The sequence below is a fragment of the Mirounga leonina genome, unplaced genomic scaffold, assembly GCF_011800145.1.
Source record: "Mirounga leonina isolate KUSES-001 unplaced genomic scaffold, KU_Mleo_1.0 Mir_168, whole genome shotgun sequence".
In the NCBI taxonomy this organism is placed as follows: domain Eukaryota; kingdom Metazoa; phylum Chordata; class Mammalia; order Carnivora; family Phocidae; genus Mirounga; species Mirounga leonina.
In genome coordinates this window covers 5,941,289-5,960,345 of record NW_023270426.1, presented here as the reverse complement: position 1 = coordinate 5,960,345, position 19,057 = coordinate 5,941,289, and the positions used below count along the sequence as shown (strand labels likewise).

The following is a 19,057-nucleotide window of genomic DNA, read 5'->3' as shown; positions in this document are numbered from 1 at the left end:
CTATGAGGGGCATTCACGCCTTCCCTGACTTCGGCACCCCACTTGCTGGTCACCTCTGCAGCCAACCCGTCAGAAGGGCATCTCCTCGGCACACATCACCTGAGCTACCTGGTGGGGAAAATACCAGCATGACAGTACTTGCTAGTCACATCTTTATGATTCGCGATTACTTATTAAGCAAGAAAACCGTTTGGTATTTACAGGCATTATATGAAAATAAAGGATTTCCAGCAAAACAGAGGAGAGAAGAAAGAAAACTATTTGGGAACATAAAGACCCTTCCCCTCCCTTAAAGCAGGACACTGTTACAGCAAAGTATGAAAAACAAGTGAATACGTGTGACAATTCATGTTAAAACTGGGGTATCAGTAAGTTAGAGACCAGAAAATAACAAAACAAAGTGTAAAAGACTTCAAAGTGGCCTTTCCTCATCTAATTTTCCTTTCCACTTATAAATGCTATCACAATTCTAAAGACTTGGGTGAAAATTTTTTATTATGAAGATAGAGCTCTAAGAACAGAAAGATATTATGTGCTGGCTTACAGGTTCTTGTAAAAAGAATGATAATGTGAAAAATTAGTAAAAAATTAAAATCTCAGAAGTTATCTAAAACCTGAAAATGGTAAGCAGCTTCCCTGTGTCTTAGTTTTGATCACTTTTGCTTAATCAGTTTTGCATATCTGGGTGAAGAGAGTATTTAATTTTTCTATTCTTATTCATAATGTAGTGTGTCCTTCAGAGCTTGGCATAGTCTTTAAGAATCATCTGAAGCTTCTGGCTCAGCATGATGTTCCCTCTGGCCTTCAGTCGGCCATTAAAGAATGCCTAGAAAGGAGAGAGGAAAAAAAGATTGCCAGACTTTATCACATTACATTTCATTTCTTTTTTAAAAACATCATTGGTCACACTGAATACAATGGAGATAACAACTCTGGACAACAAAGGCAACTTTTATACAGCAACGATACTTTAATGATTATAGATAGCACCCATATTTCTAGATATCTAAGTGGGGGGAGTGTATTTTGGAAAACCACAGAATAATCTGTCTGAACCAACAGACTTGTGAGTTCTGCTTCAACCCACACTTGGATGGCAGTCTATGTTCTTAAATGTGAATTTGAGACCCTACGAATAAAAGGCTTGGCTGTATTCCTAACAGTAAAAATATTTATGACACCTTCATGAAACAGAAAGCCACGTCCTGACAAAATAAGGTCATGTCACAAAGTAGCGGATCGACCCTGTGCTGTCGCCTCAGAAGGGCTGGGTTAAGACCCAGGCTCTGCCACTTACAAGCAAGGGGAGCTGGGGCAAATTCCTCCACCTCCCTGAGCTCCGGCCTCCTTGTATCCAAGAGGCATGACAAGAGGACCTAAATAATGCAGCTCTGCTGCGGAGCTGAACCAATCAGTGTGGCAAGCGCTTAGCTTAGCGTGTGACAGGCAGGAGGCGCAAACCAAACTAAGCCAGGCCTTGCACAGTCCAACACCATGGGCTCCAGAATCACCTCTGGACCCCACCTGACGCAGAGGCTTGCGCAAGTTGCTTAAGATCGCCTTGAGTGTCAACGTCCCTCTCAAGAGAAACAAAACCATCACAGTTTGTATAGCTGAGAAAACAGTATATGGAATACAAAGGGAAAAAGAAGCCCCAAGATTTTTAGATAGATTGAAAAAAATCATAAGAGCCGTGATGACTACTACTTACCATTGGAAAGCAGCCCTACAAATATGATCTCGCTCGAGAAGCACAACCACGAGCCCGCAGTGGGCAGACTGGGCATCGGTTTACGGCCAGGGGACAGTGGGGCCAACTTCAGGCCCGAGAGCTTCCCTAACCCACGCCAGGCCCCTGAGCCAGCAGGAAAGGGGACCAGGCCAGCACTTAGCAACGAGCAGCAACTTAATCTTAGAAGCAGATCCTCATCAACCGGAGGAGAAGCAAAAGCTCTTTAAGCCTCTTAAACTTCTTAGCCCGGCAAAAATAAAAGGAGAACTCAGTCAATCGGGATCAAGTGCTCGGTGTTCAAATGGGAGACTGCAACTTCAAAACTAAACCTGCTTTTGCTGTGCAGTTACGAGCACTGTGCCCACAGCCCCGCAGGGGGGTCAGTACAGACACCTGCCCGCTTGGTACCAGCTCCGAGAGGGACGTGCAACCTCAGATAAGAACACTTAACTCCTTGAAGTAAATCCACCAAAACCAACATGCGATGGTTGTCACGGAGTGACGGAATAGATCTGTATTCCTTAGGGCAGGTTCCTAAAGAAGAAACTACTGAATCAGTACCTTTCTAAAATAAGGTTCCTGACCACGCTCAGTATCACCAGCTTCCAAACCACACACAGTGGCTGGGCAGCAAATTCATGGGCACGGGAAGGAATACTTAAAATTTTCAAGGCAAATAGTGACAGCGGTGACACACAACTTTTGTTTGGACCTAACTACTTCATAAACTGGACCGCTGGGTATTTCTTTTGGCCTGGGAGTGCCAGGCAAAAAGTACTGAGACCGTAAGTCGCCATCAAGGAAGAAAGTCGGAAGCTCTGCCACAGTGCCTTCCAGAAAGACTCTTTCGAATGTATGTTCCCTGAAACTACACGTAAATTCTCTTGCCCCAACTATAACATAATCTCTGAAAACGTGAGGCAAGATGACATCCTTTAATTTGCATTTTGTGGATACTGGGAAAAACGAGTAGTTTTTCTTAGGCATGTGAGTCATTTCTATTTCTCTACTAATTACTGGTTCATATCTTTTGCCCTGTTTTTTATATTTAGTGCTTTCCAGAATTTTGCAAAGGCTATCAATACCACTAAACCATGTATCATCGTTCTCTTTATTATTTCCCCCAGGCTTATGGGAATATCTTATGGAGTCTGACATGGTGAAGTTTCCAGTTTCTACATGGCCTAAATTGCTGTTGTTGAGCTTCTGTTCCTTATTTTATCCTTGCTTTAATTTACTCAAGTATTACTGAGTGTCCACAGTATACCAGGTGATATCCTCGGCAGGAAACAGATACTGCTCTCTGTTCTCATGAAGCCAACATTATAGTAGGGGAGTCAAAAAATAAAATGTAAACAAGTAATTAAGACCTGTTATCCATGCTATTGAAGGAGGAAATGGGAAGCTCTCAGAGACTGTAACAGAAAGGAACTACTTTGCATGAACTGAAGCCGGCTACACAAAAAGCTGGGGGACAGATTCCAGAAAAGGCAAACACATAGACACCGAAGGAATAAACGCTGACAGGAAGAACTTTCGAGAAAGGACATGGGAATGGAAGCAGCACTCTAAGCGGGGAGGCAAGCAGTGTGGGCTGAAGCTAGAAACACCGGCAAGAAAATCGTCAGGTAGGACACGATAATAGGTAGTTTGGATTTGATCCATGTCCAAAAGGAAATCTTAGAGATGTTTTCAGGTGAGGTGACCTATCATCTAATTTACATTTCTTAAACGATTACTCTGGATCCTGGGGGGACAGGCAAGGATGGGGGCAGTAAGACCTGCCAGGAAGCTGCTGCCAAAAGCCAGCAGAGATGCTTGGGGGCTTGGATCGTGGTGGTATCTCTAGTGATGGGGAGGAAAGGATGAACATAAGATTTATTCTGGAAAAAGATCAGGCAGAATTAAGGACAAAAAGAATACAGAGGTATAGGAAGAAGCCAAGACAATTCTTACGTTACCAAGCATGTTAACTCTGGTAGGTAGATAGTGGTGCCATTTACGGAGGTGGAAAAGACTAGGGGAGAAAAGGAAATCATGAGTTCTATCTTAGACACAGTCAGTGGGAGATGCCAGTAAGACTTCGCATCAGAGAGGTCAGGCGCAGTTGCTTACATCACTACGGAGTGCAGAGAAGACAAGTAGGTCAGGCATTCACAGGCCTATGAGCTGTCAACATATACGAGACTTCAAACACCACAAGACGGATGAACACACTGCGGGAGAGACTGTTATTTACAGAAGAGCCCTGAAATGAGCCCTGAGAAGAGGCACCACATTTAACGGTTGGGGTGGAAGAAGGAGGCACCAAAGAAGATTAGGAAAAGCCAAAGGTAGAGACAGAATACAAGAAAATGGCGTCAAGAAAGCCAAGGAGTGAAATTATTTCAAGAAGTTGGTGGTTAACTGAGTTGAATGCTACTCAAAGGTTGAACAAGACAGAGAAATATCCATTGGCTGGTAAAGTGGAAGTCATCGGTGAGCTTTGTAAGAACAGTACCAGCGGCGTAATGGATGTGGAAGTGAGGGAAGAGGGGGCAGAAGAGCAGAGTCAAGACCGAACGTGTAAGCCTCTGCTGCCCAACAAAGGGGCCGCTAGCACATGAAATGTGATAAGTCCTGGATGAGATGCACTAACAGTGTAAAACAGACCCCGGATTTAGTTTTTTAAAAAGGATATAAAGAGGCACCTGGGTGGCTCAGTTGGTTAAGCATCTGCTTTTGGCTCAGGTCATGATCTCAGGGTCCTGGGATCGAGCCCCGCATCGGGCTCCCCATTCAGCAGGGAGCCTGCTTTTCCCTCTCCCTCTGCCCCTCCCCCTGCTTGTGCCCTCTCTCCCTCAAATAAATAAATAAAATCTTTTAAAAAAGGATATAAAATATCTCAATACTTTTCTACTGAATACAGGGTGAAATGATAATTAGCTGTACTGGGTTAAATAAAATGTATTATTTAAAACCAGTTTCACCAGTTTCTTTTTAACGTTTTTTTAAACATGATATGGCATGCTGGATGGGGATCGGATATCCAAAGAGGGTGTTGGTTTAAAATCGAGAGGTTAGCTCGCCTGTGGCTGCAGGAGACTGGCGCAGTGGGACAGGGAGACTCGTGGGGAAAGGAGAGGAGAGGAGAAGCATTAGTGACCGGAATGGAAGAGAAGGGACCAGTCTCTGACGGGAAGGGGGAGACCTGCTTCACATAAGGCAAGGGAAGAAAAGGAGATGGGGCAGATGCTGCGAGAGCAGACCTGCTGATGGACTGGCCAAAGTTTTCATCTGAAAACCTTCTTTTTCCAATGAAGCAAGAAAGGCCATCGGGCAAAAATGAAAGAGAGGCAGGCATGTGGGAGCTTTGAGAAGACAAGTACGAAAGAGTCATCGCAGACAAGAGGACTGGAAGCTGGCTGGAGACCAGAGTCAGACCGCTGGACGGCGCGGAGAGACTGTGTGAGGCTTGGGATCCAGAACTTCGAAGGAAGCCAATCTGTCGTGATGTGTGGCTTTTCGCCCCATTCACCTATTCAGGGACGGATATAAAGATGGCGGAGAGTGGGGTTCAAAGGGTGGAGTCTTCGGGCAAGGGAGATGAGAGAGAGAAGGGAGGGGAGGGTATTTCCAGGGGCTATGACGAGAATGGACCAGGGAGAGAAGCCAAGAGGAAGGGTTGTGTCAACAAATGGGAGGCCTCTGTGAAGCTTAACCGTAGGAGCAGGAACAAGAGACCAAGTGAACAGAGATAGGTGAGGGTGCTGGGAAACAGAGATGTTCTTAAGTTGCACACTTTAGGCTGCCGATAAGGACTAAAACGGACTGGGGATGGCGTGAAGGATAGTAAGAAGTGAGACGAATGAACTATGAGTCCCCTGCTGGAGCAGCCATTCTCAGGAATCATGAAGGAAGCCACCGAGGTGGCCCCGAAGGTCCCGCGCACACTAGCCCTTCCCCCGTCTGCCATCACCTCCTGCTCGGCCCCCACCGCTCATGCGACCTCCTCCCCGCTCCAGTGCTCCAGCAAGCCCTCCTGCCTCCACACGCGGCTTCCCCGGCCTCACAGCTCGTCCCCTCACGGTGGTCAGCGCTCTCTCGGGTCTTTCTGGACAGGCCCGTCCGAAACCCTCCCTCTACCCCGTCACACTCTAATCCAGGGGCCGGCAAACCACAGCCCGCGGGCCAAACTGGTCTGCGGCCTGTTTCCACGCGTGCACTTTTACTGGGACACAGCCCCCCTCCTCTGTCTCCCTATTATCTGCAGCTGCTTTGCCTCCACAGTGGCTGGACTGTGCATGTGCACCGCAGATCATCGGGCCACACAGCCGAGAATGTGCATGAGGCGACCCTTTCCAGAAAAAGGGGGCCGAGCCCGGCTCTCACCCATTGCTCTGCCGGATTCTTCTTCATACCCGAAATCAGATTTCCTTCCCGCTCCCTCTAGAACTAAGCTCAGACGGTAGGGCACCGTCTTGTTCCGCCACACCAAGCCCCCGAATCAGTGAGGGCTGAATGCGTTTCTGCGAAGGAATCAACTGAGGTCACGGGGTGCCAAGCGCTGTATATGTTATGAGACTGAATTATAACAGGCCTTTGGGATTATGACGATTATTGTAGTAACTTTACCAATGAGAAAATCGAGACTGAGAGAGAAAGTGGCAGAGCTTAGAGTCAGACTCGGATCTATCTGATGTCAAAGATCCTACTGTACTACTTGACAATTCTTTTTAAATTAGTCCTTCTAAGAATCCGGGAAAACTGCACTTTCTCATGTACTGAAACGGCTCTGCTCCCTGTAAACGTGCATGACTGTCTTCAAACAAGCTTTCCTTCTTAGGGAAGTCACCGATATTCTGTAGTTTGGGTTGGGATTATAAACAACTTCTTTTCCAGTGCTATCTTCTAGTTGGGTTTGCTGCTGTGAGAAAGCGATTTTTTAATAATGATCGGGCATTCGACCACTGGCTCGAAGTCCTTCATTTTAAGAATCAGTATTTGATTCTCTTGGGATTTCTAGCTACATAATCAGGGTTTCAAAGTAACAAGGGTGTCTCTTCCATTCTAATTGTTACATCAGTTTCTTTAATTTTGTGTGTTTGTGGATTGGCCAAAAGCTTCAGAACGATATTCACGAATAATGGTCAGAGAGGGCACTCTTGTCCTCATTGGTATTCTCCACGGAAAAGCCTCTAAGGGTCTCACCTTAAGTAAGACACCGGCTCTTATTGGCCTATTCTACTATTTCCAGTTTTCAATGATGACTGTTAAGACAAGTTCTTAATCTTATACACCAGGAATGAATTTCAAATTTTAGGAAGTATCTACTAGTATATGGTTTTTCACTTTCGAACTAATGACAGAATGTATGTAAAGGTCTAGGTGTGGGTTTTATACCGTTTCACTCTATGCTGAAGAAGAAATTCCACTTTAAAGGGGGTTGTGTGGAACTCCACTAAAAATATATATGATCTGCAACCCAGATACTGAGATCCCCCGAGTCTCCTTCACAGTGGTAAGGAACTTGTCTTCTAAGTCAGCATTTGGGAGCCAGCTAACAACTGCCTGGTCAAACAGGAAGCAATGATGATGAATGGGCATGTCAGGACATTACCTTCTGAGGGTCGAGCTTGCCCAGGACCACGTCCATGAAATCTTCATCTGAAAGTGTGAAGGTTGCGTCAGCAGAGCCTTTTGCAGGACCTTGATACACTTTTCCAGAACCACTTTTTAGGTCAACAGCTGTCAAAAGTAGGAAGAGAGCATGTGTTTGTTTTTTTTCTTCACAATAGGAGAGTAAAATAAACCAACTGAAATGTGAACATTTTTAGTTTCCAAGTTCATGTGGTGCTTTCTACATTATACATTATCTGTCATTTAGAAAAATTTAGAAAATCCTTTATTTTTCAAGATGACTTTTTTATAAAGAAGTTGTTCAAAATAGTCAAATCAAGGGAGTCTGGCTGGCTCAGTCCATACAGCGTGCAACTCTTGATCTCAGGGTCGTGAGTTCAAGCCCCATGTTGGGTATAGAAATTACTTAAAAATAAAATCCTTAAAAAAAAAATAGATCAATAGTTTCACCTCAGTGAAGAAGTTATAGAACAGAGACATTTTAAACATTAATTAACGTAGAGTAACATAAGGAAGTTAAGTTGTTGGAGGTTATACGGTTAAGGCCTTTAGGTTCAAATACAGACACTCTAGTCAACAAAGGAGGAAAGCTCAATTCTGTTTTATTTTATTTTAGTTATTTATTTATTTTGAGAGAGACAGCATGTGAGCAGGGGGTGGGGGTGAAGGAGCAGAGGGTGAGGATGACAGAGAATCTCAAGCATGCTAGGCATGGAGCCCAGCACAGGGCTCAATCTCACAACCCTGAGACCATGACCTAGCTGAAATCAAGAGCTGGATGCTCAACCGACTGAGCGGAGCCACCCAGGCACCCCAGAAAGCTGAATTTTAAAACAGGTGCATGTTGGTTGGGTTGGGTTGGGGAAGGAAACACACACTCTAGTCACCTTTCAAATACCTGCCTTCATCAAACATTCCGTCATGCATAGCAAGACAGTCGAAACAGATTCATAAAAATGTTGTTTGTTGCACTTATGATTTATAAAATATTTATTGCCCTCATTATTGCAAATAAACATTAAAATTAGCTTCTTTTCCCTTAACTGCTTTTGACAGAAGTATCAAGTGCCCCAGAAACAGGCTGGGTAACTGGGAAAGCTATGAAAAACCACCTTCATGGCTCTCTCCAGATCATTTATAGAGCTGGATGCCCAAGCGACGTGTCAGAAAGTTTTAACTGTCTCACGTGATCGAGACCAGTCATCCACTCCTCCAGCGTCAGCTTCTGGAAGGCACTCTCTCTTGCTACAGCGAAGGAGCTGGCCCTGAGACTGTGTACAGAACTCCAAGTTGAGAGCCGAGGAGAAGCTACACATGCGTGAGGAAAACCCACAGGGTTCAGTGACATGCTGCTTAACCGAGACTTGCTCCAGAGAGAAAATTAAATCACGCCAACTCTGAGAGAACAGAATTTTGCCAACTAAGGTAAAACAGTAGTGACCTGATGATCATGGTTGCATTGGGAAGGAGAAAGGCAACTTTTTGCTTTGTATGCTTCGTTCACTCACTTCACTGCTGAGTTTCCACCATGGGTGTCAGACGATATGCCAGGTACTCAAAGTCAGGCGTGCAGAGCAAAGGCTCTGTTCTTACTGGCACTTCCCTAGTACACATGTGTTTTCATGTAATGCTTGTATAGTTGAAAAGAAAGAAAAGAGAGAAGAAGAGAGGGAGCGAGTCAGGAAGGCTGGGGAAGGAAAGGAAGGGAGGAAAGAAGGAAAGCCTCTAAACTCTAAAAAGCAAACCTCTGGTGTTCAACAGACAACCTTCATGATTTTAATTCTTCACAAGTAGGTCTGAAGTCCACAAGACCCGCTCAGGCATGAAGGTGGACCGCACACATCTTAATGCTCACGTGTGCAAGTGAGTCTCTGGTTGATGGGGGTTCATCGCTGTCCGCCTGCCCTCGCACTCTCCCTGGTTCTACGTGTGGCTTCCCAGCCCTGACTCTTGCAAAGCAGTAAATCTCTTCTGTGGAAAGCTAGTAACTAGGGTTGGTAACAGAAAAGAGGGCGAGGAAAGGGAAGGTTCTTAGCAAGCACACAGGAGGTCGAGGTAAAGGAGTGGTAATGCCAATCCCATGGTAGCTCAGGTCATGGTCTACAACATGGCTCTTGCTAGAGCCTCATCACCCACCACCATCACCTTGAGTTTACAGACAACAGTGTGGTCATGGCTAATCTTACTGAAATGAAGAAACAGATTGCACGTATTTTCTCCTACTGGCAGAAATGATTTTAAAAGCTTTATGCCTGACATTAGCTCTGTATTTATATAATCATTGAGGTTCTGAAAGAGTCCGTTAAAATTTCAGTCGGGGGCGCCTGGGTGACTCACTTGTTAAGCGTCTGCCTTCAGCTCAGGTCATGATCCCAGGGTCCTGGGATCAAGCCCCTCATCAGGCTCCCTGCTCAGCAGGAAGCCTGCTTCTCTCTCTCCCACTCCCCCTGCTTGTGTTCCCTCTCTTGCTGTGTTTCTCTCTGTCAAATAAATAAAATCTTTTTAAAAAATAAATAAATACATAAATAATTTCAGTCATACTTTACAGCATTTAATGGGGGAGAGGTGTCAGGTGAGAACAGGGTATCTGGAAATTTAGAGATCTCTGACACTCTTGGGATATATGTACCTTAGAAATCACAAAGGGATACCACAGAAGAAAGCAGTTACTTTCATTGATGCCTCCTTCCTTTAAGATGATAAATTCTTTGCTGAAACAAGAATGTTTTGTGTTTGTATCCCCTACACCTCCTTGAATAGAAAGTACTTAGAAACTATTTGTTAATGGATGATTAGGAAAGCACAAAGAAGCACTTCTCTTAAAAAAAAAACAGTAACAACAACAAAAGGAAAACTTAAGTCAAATAATAGATATTTCTTTTAAATCACACCATGAAGGACACAATACTTTTGTGCCATTCCTGCCAAAAACTCAATCTAATAATCATGAGGAAATAGCAAATAAATATAAACTGTGGAGCATTCTATAAAATATCTGGGCTCTACTCTTCAAATAATGTCAAGGCCCCAAAAAGCAAAGGCAGACTGAGGAACTCATCCAGATTAACAGGCTAACGAGAGACCTAACGACGATGAAATGTATTACCTGATCCCAAACTGGACCCCAGGCAGTTCTTCCTTTTTTTTTCTCCATTTCTATTATTATTGTTATTATTATTACAATTAGTATTCTTTGACTATAAAGGACATTAGTGGGACAACTGGTGAAATAATAAGGTCTGTTGATTAAATAATACTGTATCAATGTTACTTTCCTGATATTGATAATGGTTTTACGACTAGATAACAGAAAGTCTTTGCTTTTAGGAGAAGCTACTGGAGTATCTGGAGATAAAGGGACACTGTATCTGCAAGTTAACTCTCAAATGCTTCAGAAAAATGATCCTAAGATGTATGATGAAAAGAAAATAGTAAAGAATATGGAATAAAATCATAATTTGGAGAACCTGGGTGAAGGACAGATACAAGTTCTCTGTGTGAGTCTTGCAACTTTTCCGTAAGTCAGAAATCATTTCAAAATAAAAAAACTACAAAAAGAAGTTATTAAGATGAATAACACCCACGGCAAGATGGAAAGCCCTACCAGTTTTAAGCGATTCTGCGTGTGAATGCGCACGGACACGCAGTCAGGGTCTATGCTGTGACGGGGGGGAAGCAGCCACCACCGCTAAGGGAATGGAGCTGAAGCAGACACCACTCCAACACACAAGTCCCCATCCCTGACCGGACACCATATTTCTTTCCAAAGGTCATCTTCCAAGTCTGTTCTGTAAACCCATGAGACGCTTTTGGATCCCAATCCAAAATGTGGAACCAGCCTCCTTAAGATCTAGTTTCTAGCACAGCTGAGAAACCCTAAAAGGCGAACTGGTTTGACCGCTAGAAGATGAGCACTGACCCAGGAGCTAATAATAGGTTCTAGTGACCAACTGGTGTGTCCTCCAGGGTGAATGTATTCTGCTCTTAAAAGAACGCCCATTGCCAAATCTGAATAAATCTTTCCACATTCTGGCCAATCTCCAAGATCCAAAACAAATGACCTCTAACATTTAAAGAACATCTTCGTCCAGTCATTGTCACATAATGCATAACGGATGCCTGGGTCTGGTCCAAGTATGTAGACTTGGCTCTACATAATTAATTTCAGGATGCATTTTTTTTTAGACCCAAATAACCTCATTACTTAACTAGGAACAGTCAAGCAATACTGCATAGTATGTCTATAACCTTGCTATATAAATGCCAATTCCAATTATGTTCCTACAATGGAAAAGACTACAAATACATGAAAAGAAACTCAATTTCCGTGAGGGGAAAAAAACAACCAAATCGTTCAATGCCAACCAGCTTAAACCTATCATCCGAAGGAAAATGGAACATATTTTTACACAGCAGCACTGTATCATTACTACACGAAAATAAAGCTGTTTTCATCAAAAGTTTCAGTTGTAGGGCTATTTTATAGCCACTGGATACAATCAAAACAACAAAAAGATTCCTACTTGGAGATGGGGTAATATTCATGCCTAAAGTTACAATAAATTGCATATTTAAGATTCGTGGGCCACATTCTAAGATGATCACTTTATTTAGAGACAAATGGGAACGCTGGAGCCATGAGCTGGGAGCAGATACTCTCGTAGGATCAACAGGAACTGCCCTCCATTTTCTTCCTGCCGGCCATGACGCCCAACAGCAAAGCTAATGCTCTGAGTTCCAACTACCATTTCCACAAGCATGGTTTCCAAGTATCTGTCCCGGCCGAGAGTCTATCCCACGTTCCAAGCCCACCGTTCCCAGCCCCTAGTCCAGATCTCAATCTGCTACAGGTAAGCACAAACACACCTGGCTTATCACCTGCTCCCTGAACTCGTCTCCTAGCCCACGTTTCACAAATCTAGCAATGGAGTCAACATTCCCACCCCAAGGGCTCCAAACTTGGGCATTAGTTTTGACCCTGTCTCATGCCTCTTGTTTTTCAGACATCATCAGTAGCCAAGGTGGTCATTTCTTCTTAACCATTATCCACAGAGGCCCTCCTCTCTCCATTCTTGCCATGACCTCAATTTAGGTCTTCCTTCCCTTTCATCTGAAATGCAACAAACCTTGTTTCTTCAACCTCTGTATTCCCACTTTCCTGCATACTGCCTCTAAGAGTTATTCAGGCTGACCAAAAAAAAAAAAAAGCCTATCTTTTCATATTTGTAATCTGCAACCTAGCAGAGAACTTAGCACATGGTAAACACTCGATTATTACTTGAATGAACCAATCCTCCCATTCTGTGAAAGCCGACAGCACCTTTTCCATGTCTCTTATCAATCCTGTTCAGGGTTATTTATAGATGTGAGGAGGTTCCTTATTTGGACTCCTTCGGGCCAGATGTGTTCTAGAAATCAGAATTTTTCAGATTTTAGGAAGGAAAGACGGTGCATAAGACATGTATCCCAGAGTACGGAAGAGTTCCAATGATGCCACACTCTATAAACAAAACACAGGATTTCTGTACTCAACTCTTTCGCAGGGTGAGAGATAAGGACAGTCATTTGCATCATTTAAGTTCCAGCCAGGCTTTGCCATCAGTGAGTTAGAAGGAAAAAACCAAAAACCAAAAACCAAAAACCATTCCATGTTTAGACTTTTTGGTTTCTGGAGTTGCTGAAAGCGGCAGCTGTGTTTTCATTTTCAGGAGCAGGCCATTCTTTGGGCCACATGCAGCCTCTGATTCTTTACCTTCTTTCTGCCTTCCTGTCCTCTGAATTGTACCTGCTGCTCAGAACAACAGAATGAGATCCAAAGGGTTTACCAGAACAAAACTTTTGGCTGGCTTTAGAAATTAACAGTAATAAATACTGTAAGCTACACTGCATACTTATAAAAGGTTTCACTCATATTAAATAGAAAATATCCACACAACACATTATTGTTTTAAGATAGGGAAAGGCACTAATTTCAACCCTTTTTTTTTTTTTTAAGCTGACATATGATTCCATCTAAGATGACACATTCTACCTGGCTTTTAGCACTTATTCAGCATACACGGAAAGAGGCTACTGTGTTGCAGGCTGTACCAGAAGCTAGCAATAAAAAACTAATCTGCAGCTCTTTCTCAGGCTGAAACCCAAGGTCAAATGGGAGGAGACATATAATTATAAATGATCGTAACACAGTAAGAGAACCGTGACAAGCAACAGACTGTTCAAAGGAAATTCAGAGATTTATTTCTCCAGCTGATGGTCCATCTGCACCTTTGCAACCTAATCAAAGAATCCCTAGGAAAGTAAAAAGCCAAAGGATAACCTTTATTCAAAAGGGTAAAATACCTGAAGCCATAGCATCTTTGAAAAAGGTGTTCCAACATGGCAAGGCTTTCAATTACCTTTTAGAGTAATAAAAAGACAGAGATAACAAGATCATATGTCCTTGATATTATATTGTTACATGTTATACAATACTACTTTACACATTATATAGTAATTATATATTATATATTATATAGTAATATAATAGTAACGGTGAAATGAGGAAAATAGGCTTCTACCTTGATTTCTATGTAAAGAAGCACTATGTGTGGATCAGAACATTTTTAATAACTCTAAAACAATACTTTGTAAACAAAACATTGTCTCCAGAGGTAGAATAGGAAGGTGCAGTGAGCATTCCAAGATATGGCTTCCTTCCCCTAAGTTTCTCACCAAGACCCTGCTTCTGGCTTCTTAGGCAGATCCAGAGCCTGCATCGCTCTGTTCTGTGCTCTCAGCCCACAAGAAAGGAAAGGCAGGCTGTCCAGCCTCTCTCCGGTAATCTCAGCCTGGCGAGGACGAGAACACACTGGCCTTCGCCCTCCTGCGCCTGGATGACCGTGCAGAACAGGCCTGGGAGGGGCCTAATCTCAAAGGTACAGCTACGACTCCTCCTCCACAGCCCAAACCGACCCTGACCCAGCACTGACACCAGAACTCACCTAACTCTCCCTAGATTGACACTAATCTGGTTTTAAAAGACACTCCTTGGGGCACCTGCATGGTGCAGTCAGTTAAGTGTGGGACTCTTGGTTTCAGCTCAGGTCATGATCTCAGGGTCGTGAGATTGAGCCCCATGTGGGGCTCCGTGCTCAGCGGGGAGTCTGCTTGGGACTCTGGGTCTCCCTCTGCCCCTCCCCTGTCCTTTCTAAAATTAATAAATAAATCTTGGAAAAAAAAAAAAAAAGACTCTGTACTCTCCCCGCCCCCAAACACATATGCTGCCCCAGAGATTTGGGGGCGGTGGTGGTGTCTGGATAGCATGGTGGGGGACAGAGGGGAAGATCTGTGGGCTAGAATGCACCTCCTAGGCCACTAAGCCCAAACCCCTTGGTTCCGAGACTTGTGCAACTCCAGGGACACCTCAGCCCAGCCAAGGTGAACTGAGGAGCTTCAGCCTAGTCTCTGTAACCAGTTCCGGCCTGCCAAGAAGTGAGCCAGACTGGGATAACTAAGAGCAACTGAAAATACAAAATATTTGGGGGCTCCTGGGTGGCTCAGTCAGTTGAACGCCCGACTCTTGATTTTGGCTCAGGGCATGACCCAAGGGTCCTGGGATCCAGCCCCGGTTCTGGCTCCACACTCGGCCAGAAGTCTGCTTGAGGATTTCTCTCTCTTCCTCTGCCCCTCCCCCGGCTTGTGTGTGCGCTCACGCGCTCTCTCTCTCTCAAATAAATAAATCCGTAAAACACAAAATATTTGATATTAAAGTGATTTTTAAAACTGATCGTGAAAAAGAAATGCTATCTATTCCCTAAATCAAAGCATTCAATCCTCAATTTCATGTCAATAAGCGCTAAGACGAAGAAGAGAGAGATGCCAATGTGGAATCGTTCTCCAAGATACCGCAAGCCTGGCGGCCTGGACACTTCTACTTCTGCCAGCCACGGTGTCCGACACAAAGCCCGGGAGAAAACAACAGCCCCAAGCGAAGACAGTTACAACACGGCTGAGAATCAAACAACAGGCAGGCCGATGACCAAAGGAAACGGTGAACCCTTTCAGAGAAAGCTTTCAGACCCCACATGACAATGAGCTTCAATAACCAAGGCTGCAGAGAAGAGATGCTAAGACAAGCAAAAGCCACCAGGCATATCAGTAATAAGTAGTTATTAACAGGATATCGATATTCCCATCTGTCCAGTGGAAGTGTCAGGAAAAACCCTTCTCCTAAGTTAATTAAAGGTCACTTGTAAAAGCACATTTTCTAATACTGCCTACAAGGCAAGTGTCACCAAGACAAGGGGGGAAATCTGAGTTAGCCACTAAGCTGAAGGAAATTACCCTGTTTGCCACAAAGGCACCACATGTACCCTGTGCCAGTCCCTACAGGCTTCTGGTCTGCCACCCATGAGACACATGGTTCTAGCACCTTCTCTCACTCGTACAGATCAGACCTCACTCCTCTCCTCTACCAGTATCTTCAAAAATCCCGTGCTTTATATCTGTCACTCAACTTCCAATATACGTTCATCCCTAGGGAAGAAGCTGAATTCCATCAAGGAAAGATAGAAAAAAGGAAGGACAGAAAGAACAAAGAAAGGCACGTGATAAAACCTGCACACACAGTGTTAATCTATGAAATTCCTGAGAAAAAAATTAGACGCTTTGAAATTTGGAGGATTAAATTCCTATTAACATTTCTGCCTTATCCCCCGCTCCTTTTGAGCTAACTTCCTAGAAGCACAGGGTCTCCAGAAGAACAAACCTCAAAATGTGAACTGTGGGTAGTGGAATTAGATAGATCATTATTTTCTTCTTTATACCTTTATCCAATTTTAGGCCATCAACATACACTGCTTAACAGAAACCACAATTGTCATATTAAAAAGAAGGTTGTTAATACTGATCCAAAATTGGTTTAACAAAACTTCAAAAATGTTTTTCTAGGAATACATAACAAACAGAAGACTATTTCAATAAAGTTTCCGTTGACTCAGAGATGTATTTTAATTTTTTGCTCTAAGTGAGCATTTATAGCGATCTTTAATTGTAGTGAGGAATAAAACACATGGATTTCCAAGGCACTCAAATAGGCAGTCTAAATAGCATTCTGATAATTAAGGTGATAATTCAAATTATTAATGTTGTGAGATGAAGAAAGCAATTTTGAAAGTCTCAAAATACAATGACCTAAAAATATTTCATTTGACCTGATGAATTGGCTTTCTGTGTAAGGGGCATTTAAAGATTAAAAGAGCATACATGCAGCATGATTCTGGTTAGTAAAAAAAAAACACCTGGGAAGAATAAAACCAGATGAAACCAGAGAGGGAAACAAACCGTAAGAGACTTCTTAAGCATAGGAAAGAAACTGAGGCTTGCTGGGGGGGGGGGGGCGGGGGCAGGGCGGTGACTGGGTGCTGGGCATGAAGGAGGGCACGTGATGGAATGAGCACTGGGTGTTGTACGCAACTGATGAATCACTGAACTCTACCTCTAAAACTAATAATACACTATATTGTTAATTAATTGAACTTAGAATTTGAAAAAAGGAAACCCTCCCCCCCCAAAAAAAGCATATAGCTAACATGACTGTTTCAAAGTACTCATTTCAGGTATTACAATGTAATCTTTAAAATAGGTATTTTCATTTTAATGGATTCTTTTACATCTCAGAAAAACATACATCTTCAAGTGCCCTGAAACCTGGTATTTCCCACGAGAAGGTACGCAGGTAGGTGGGGTTGAGCCACCTTCAAAGAGACAGGCTTTAATGTTAAGAAGGATACTTTATCTCTACTTACTAAGAGTTACCTCAGAACAGTATAAAGTCAGGGACAGGACTTACTCCACTTGGCTGCAGTGCGTCCACCTTTAGTGATATGCCACTCAAATACGGCATTTACTTTCTCCGCCACCTCATGCCCGATATCCTTCAGGCGGCGACCTATCTCCTCAAATACCAGGGTACTCTGGAGCTTCCCACCCTAGCAAGAAGAAAAAATGTAACTTGAAAAGTTTTATAAGAATGACTCAAGGGGGAAAATGATTATAAAATGTATGTGCAATAAAGTGATTTTTTAAAAAAATCTGCGTAAAAATAAGGCAAACTCATTTTTTTCACACCAGGCTCCTTTCCCACTCTTCTGTTTATTCATGTCATCCACGACCTCAGTCTTAGTAAGAGGATTTTACTTTTATCAGCATTCAGAAATAATATTTTAAGAGAACCCTAGGAGCTATACAACCTACGTCCTAACTAACGAGAGCAGGAAGATACTGGACAAATCAATTAGCCTCTGTGGTCTCGTTTCTTTCTTTGTAAAATGGGATTAAGTTATGTGAAGCCCGCATCTCCTTGTAGCTCTAACACTTCTCAAGTTTTTGATCTTAGATTCTTCTTAAGGGATCTTAATCTCCAGGCCTTTATGTGATGATGTAGTTTACGACAGACAATTAAAGATCATGGGTCTGAGCACCTCAATACTACAAAGTTACTCTTCTGAAGCCCGAGGCTAAACATTTATATTAAAAGCCTCATGTTAACAGAGAATAACAGAAATGTTTTAATAAATAATACATACTATTGTTTTTATTTTTTTATTTATTTGAGAGAGAGAGCACAAGAGGGGGTAGGGTCGGAGGGAGGAGCAGACTCCCTGCTCAGCAGGGAGCCCGATGCGGTACTAGATCCCGGGACTCCGGGATCATGACCCGAGGTGAAGGCATCGCTTAACCAACTGAGCCACCCAGGCGCCCCATGCTATTGTTTTTATATTTGCATACATAGCTTTACACAAATCTTTAAATCAAGCAAAGGTACAGGATAGTTAACTTTTTCCTCTATTTTTCTCCAAAATATTGTTAGCTTAAGATTTCTCATTAAACAACTGGGACGCCTGGGTGGCTCAGTTGGTTAAGCATCTGCCTTCAGCTCAGATTATGATCCCGGGGTCCCGGGACTGAGTCCCACTCTGGGCTTCTCGCTCAACAGGGAGCCTGCTTCTCCCTCTGCTTGCCGCTCCCCCTGCTTGTGCTCTTGCTTTCTCTCTCTCTCTGACAAATAAATAAAATCTTTAAAAAAAAAAAAAAGATTTCTCATTAAATGACTGATTCACTTATTGTAAAACTAGAAAATTAATTATTTTCTCTTGAAAGGCACCCCAGTATCCCCCTTAAAAAATGTTTAAGAAATTCCTAAGTTGTCAAAATATTCCTTTTACCTGAAGCAGTTTTGGATTAATGTCCTTCAAGAATTAACAATCTTTCACAGCTCTTAATTTTCTAAAGCAGCCTGAACATTCTAAAAGTAATCTTAACTGAAAATCATCAATCAGAAAATGACTTGGCTACCAGTTTCGATAACCCACCTCAGAGGGTGTCTTCGCTGAAGTATCAGATGTTGGTATGAGATCCACATATGCATTTGAAATGACAACGTCTCCGGTTTCTTCGATCTTAAGATTTAAGAGGGAAAAAAACCAGTTCACTCTGATGATTCCAATGAAAACACAGTATCGTTGTGAAACAGTACACAGTCATTTAAAAGAAAACAACAATTTTTCCTCATAAGAAAAAGAAAATAAGAATCCAAATTAAATCAAGTTTATAAATTAAATGTCAAGATGAATAAACACTAAGGCTTGCTATTTTAATACAACTGTTATTAACCCTAACTGTAGAATCAACTGGTACCCTTTTAAAATATACATATGATGAGGT

At 43.0% G+C, this 19,057-nt stretch overlaps 1 protein-coding gene across 1 annotated transcript in view; it reads right to left on the bottom strand.

Moving 5' to 3' along the window:
• Window positions 1-474: 474 nt before the first annotated feature.
• The window catches only part of HSD17B4 (hydroxysteroid 17-beta dehydrogenase 4), an 87,131-nt gene continuing 68,548 nt past the window's right edge, over window positions 475-19,057 (bottom strand). The window contains exons 21-24 of the mRNA XM_035013980.1: window positions 18,706-18,792; window positions 17,184-17,322; window positions 7,332-7,459; window positions 475-826 (exon numbers count right to left, since the gene is read on the bottom strand). Of these exons, the coding sequence (XP_034869871.1) occupies window positions 737-826; window positions 7,332-7,459; window positions 17,184-17,322; window positions 18,706-18,792 (444 nt within the window). The 3' untranslated portion in view covers window positions 475-736. The remainder of the gene's footprint in view (window positions 827-7,331; window positions 7,460-17,183; window positions 17,323-18,705; window positions 18,793-19,057) is intronic.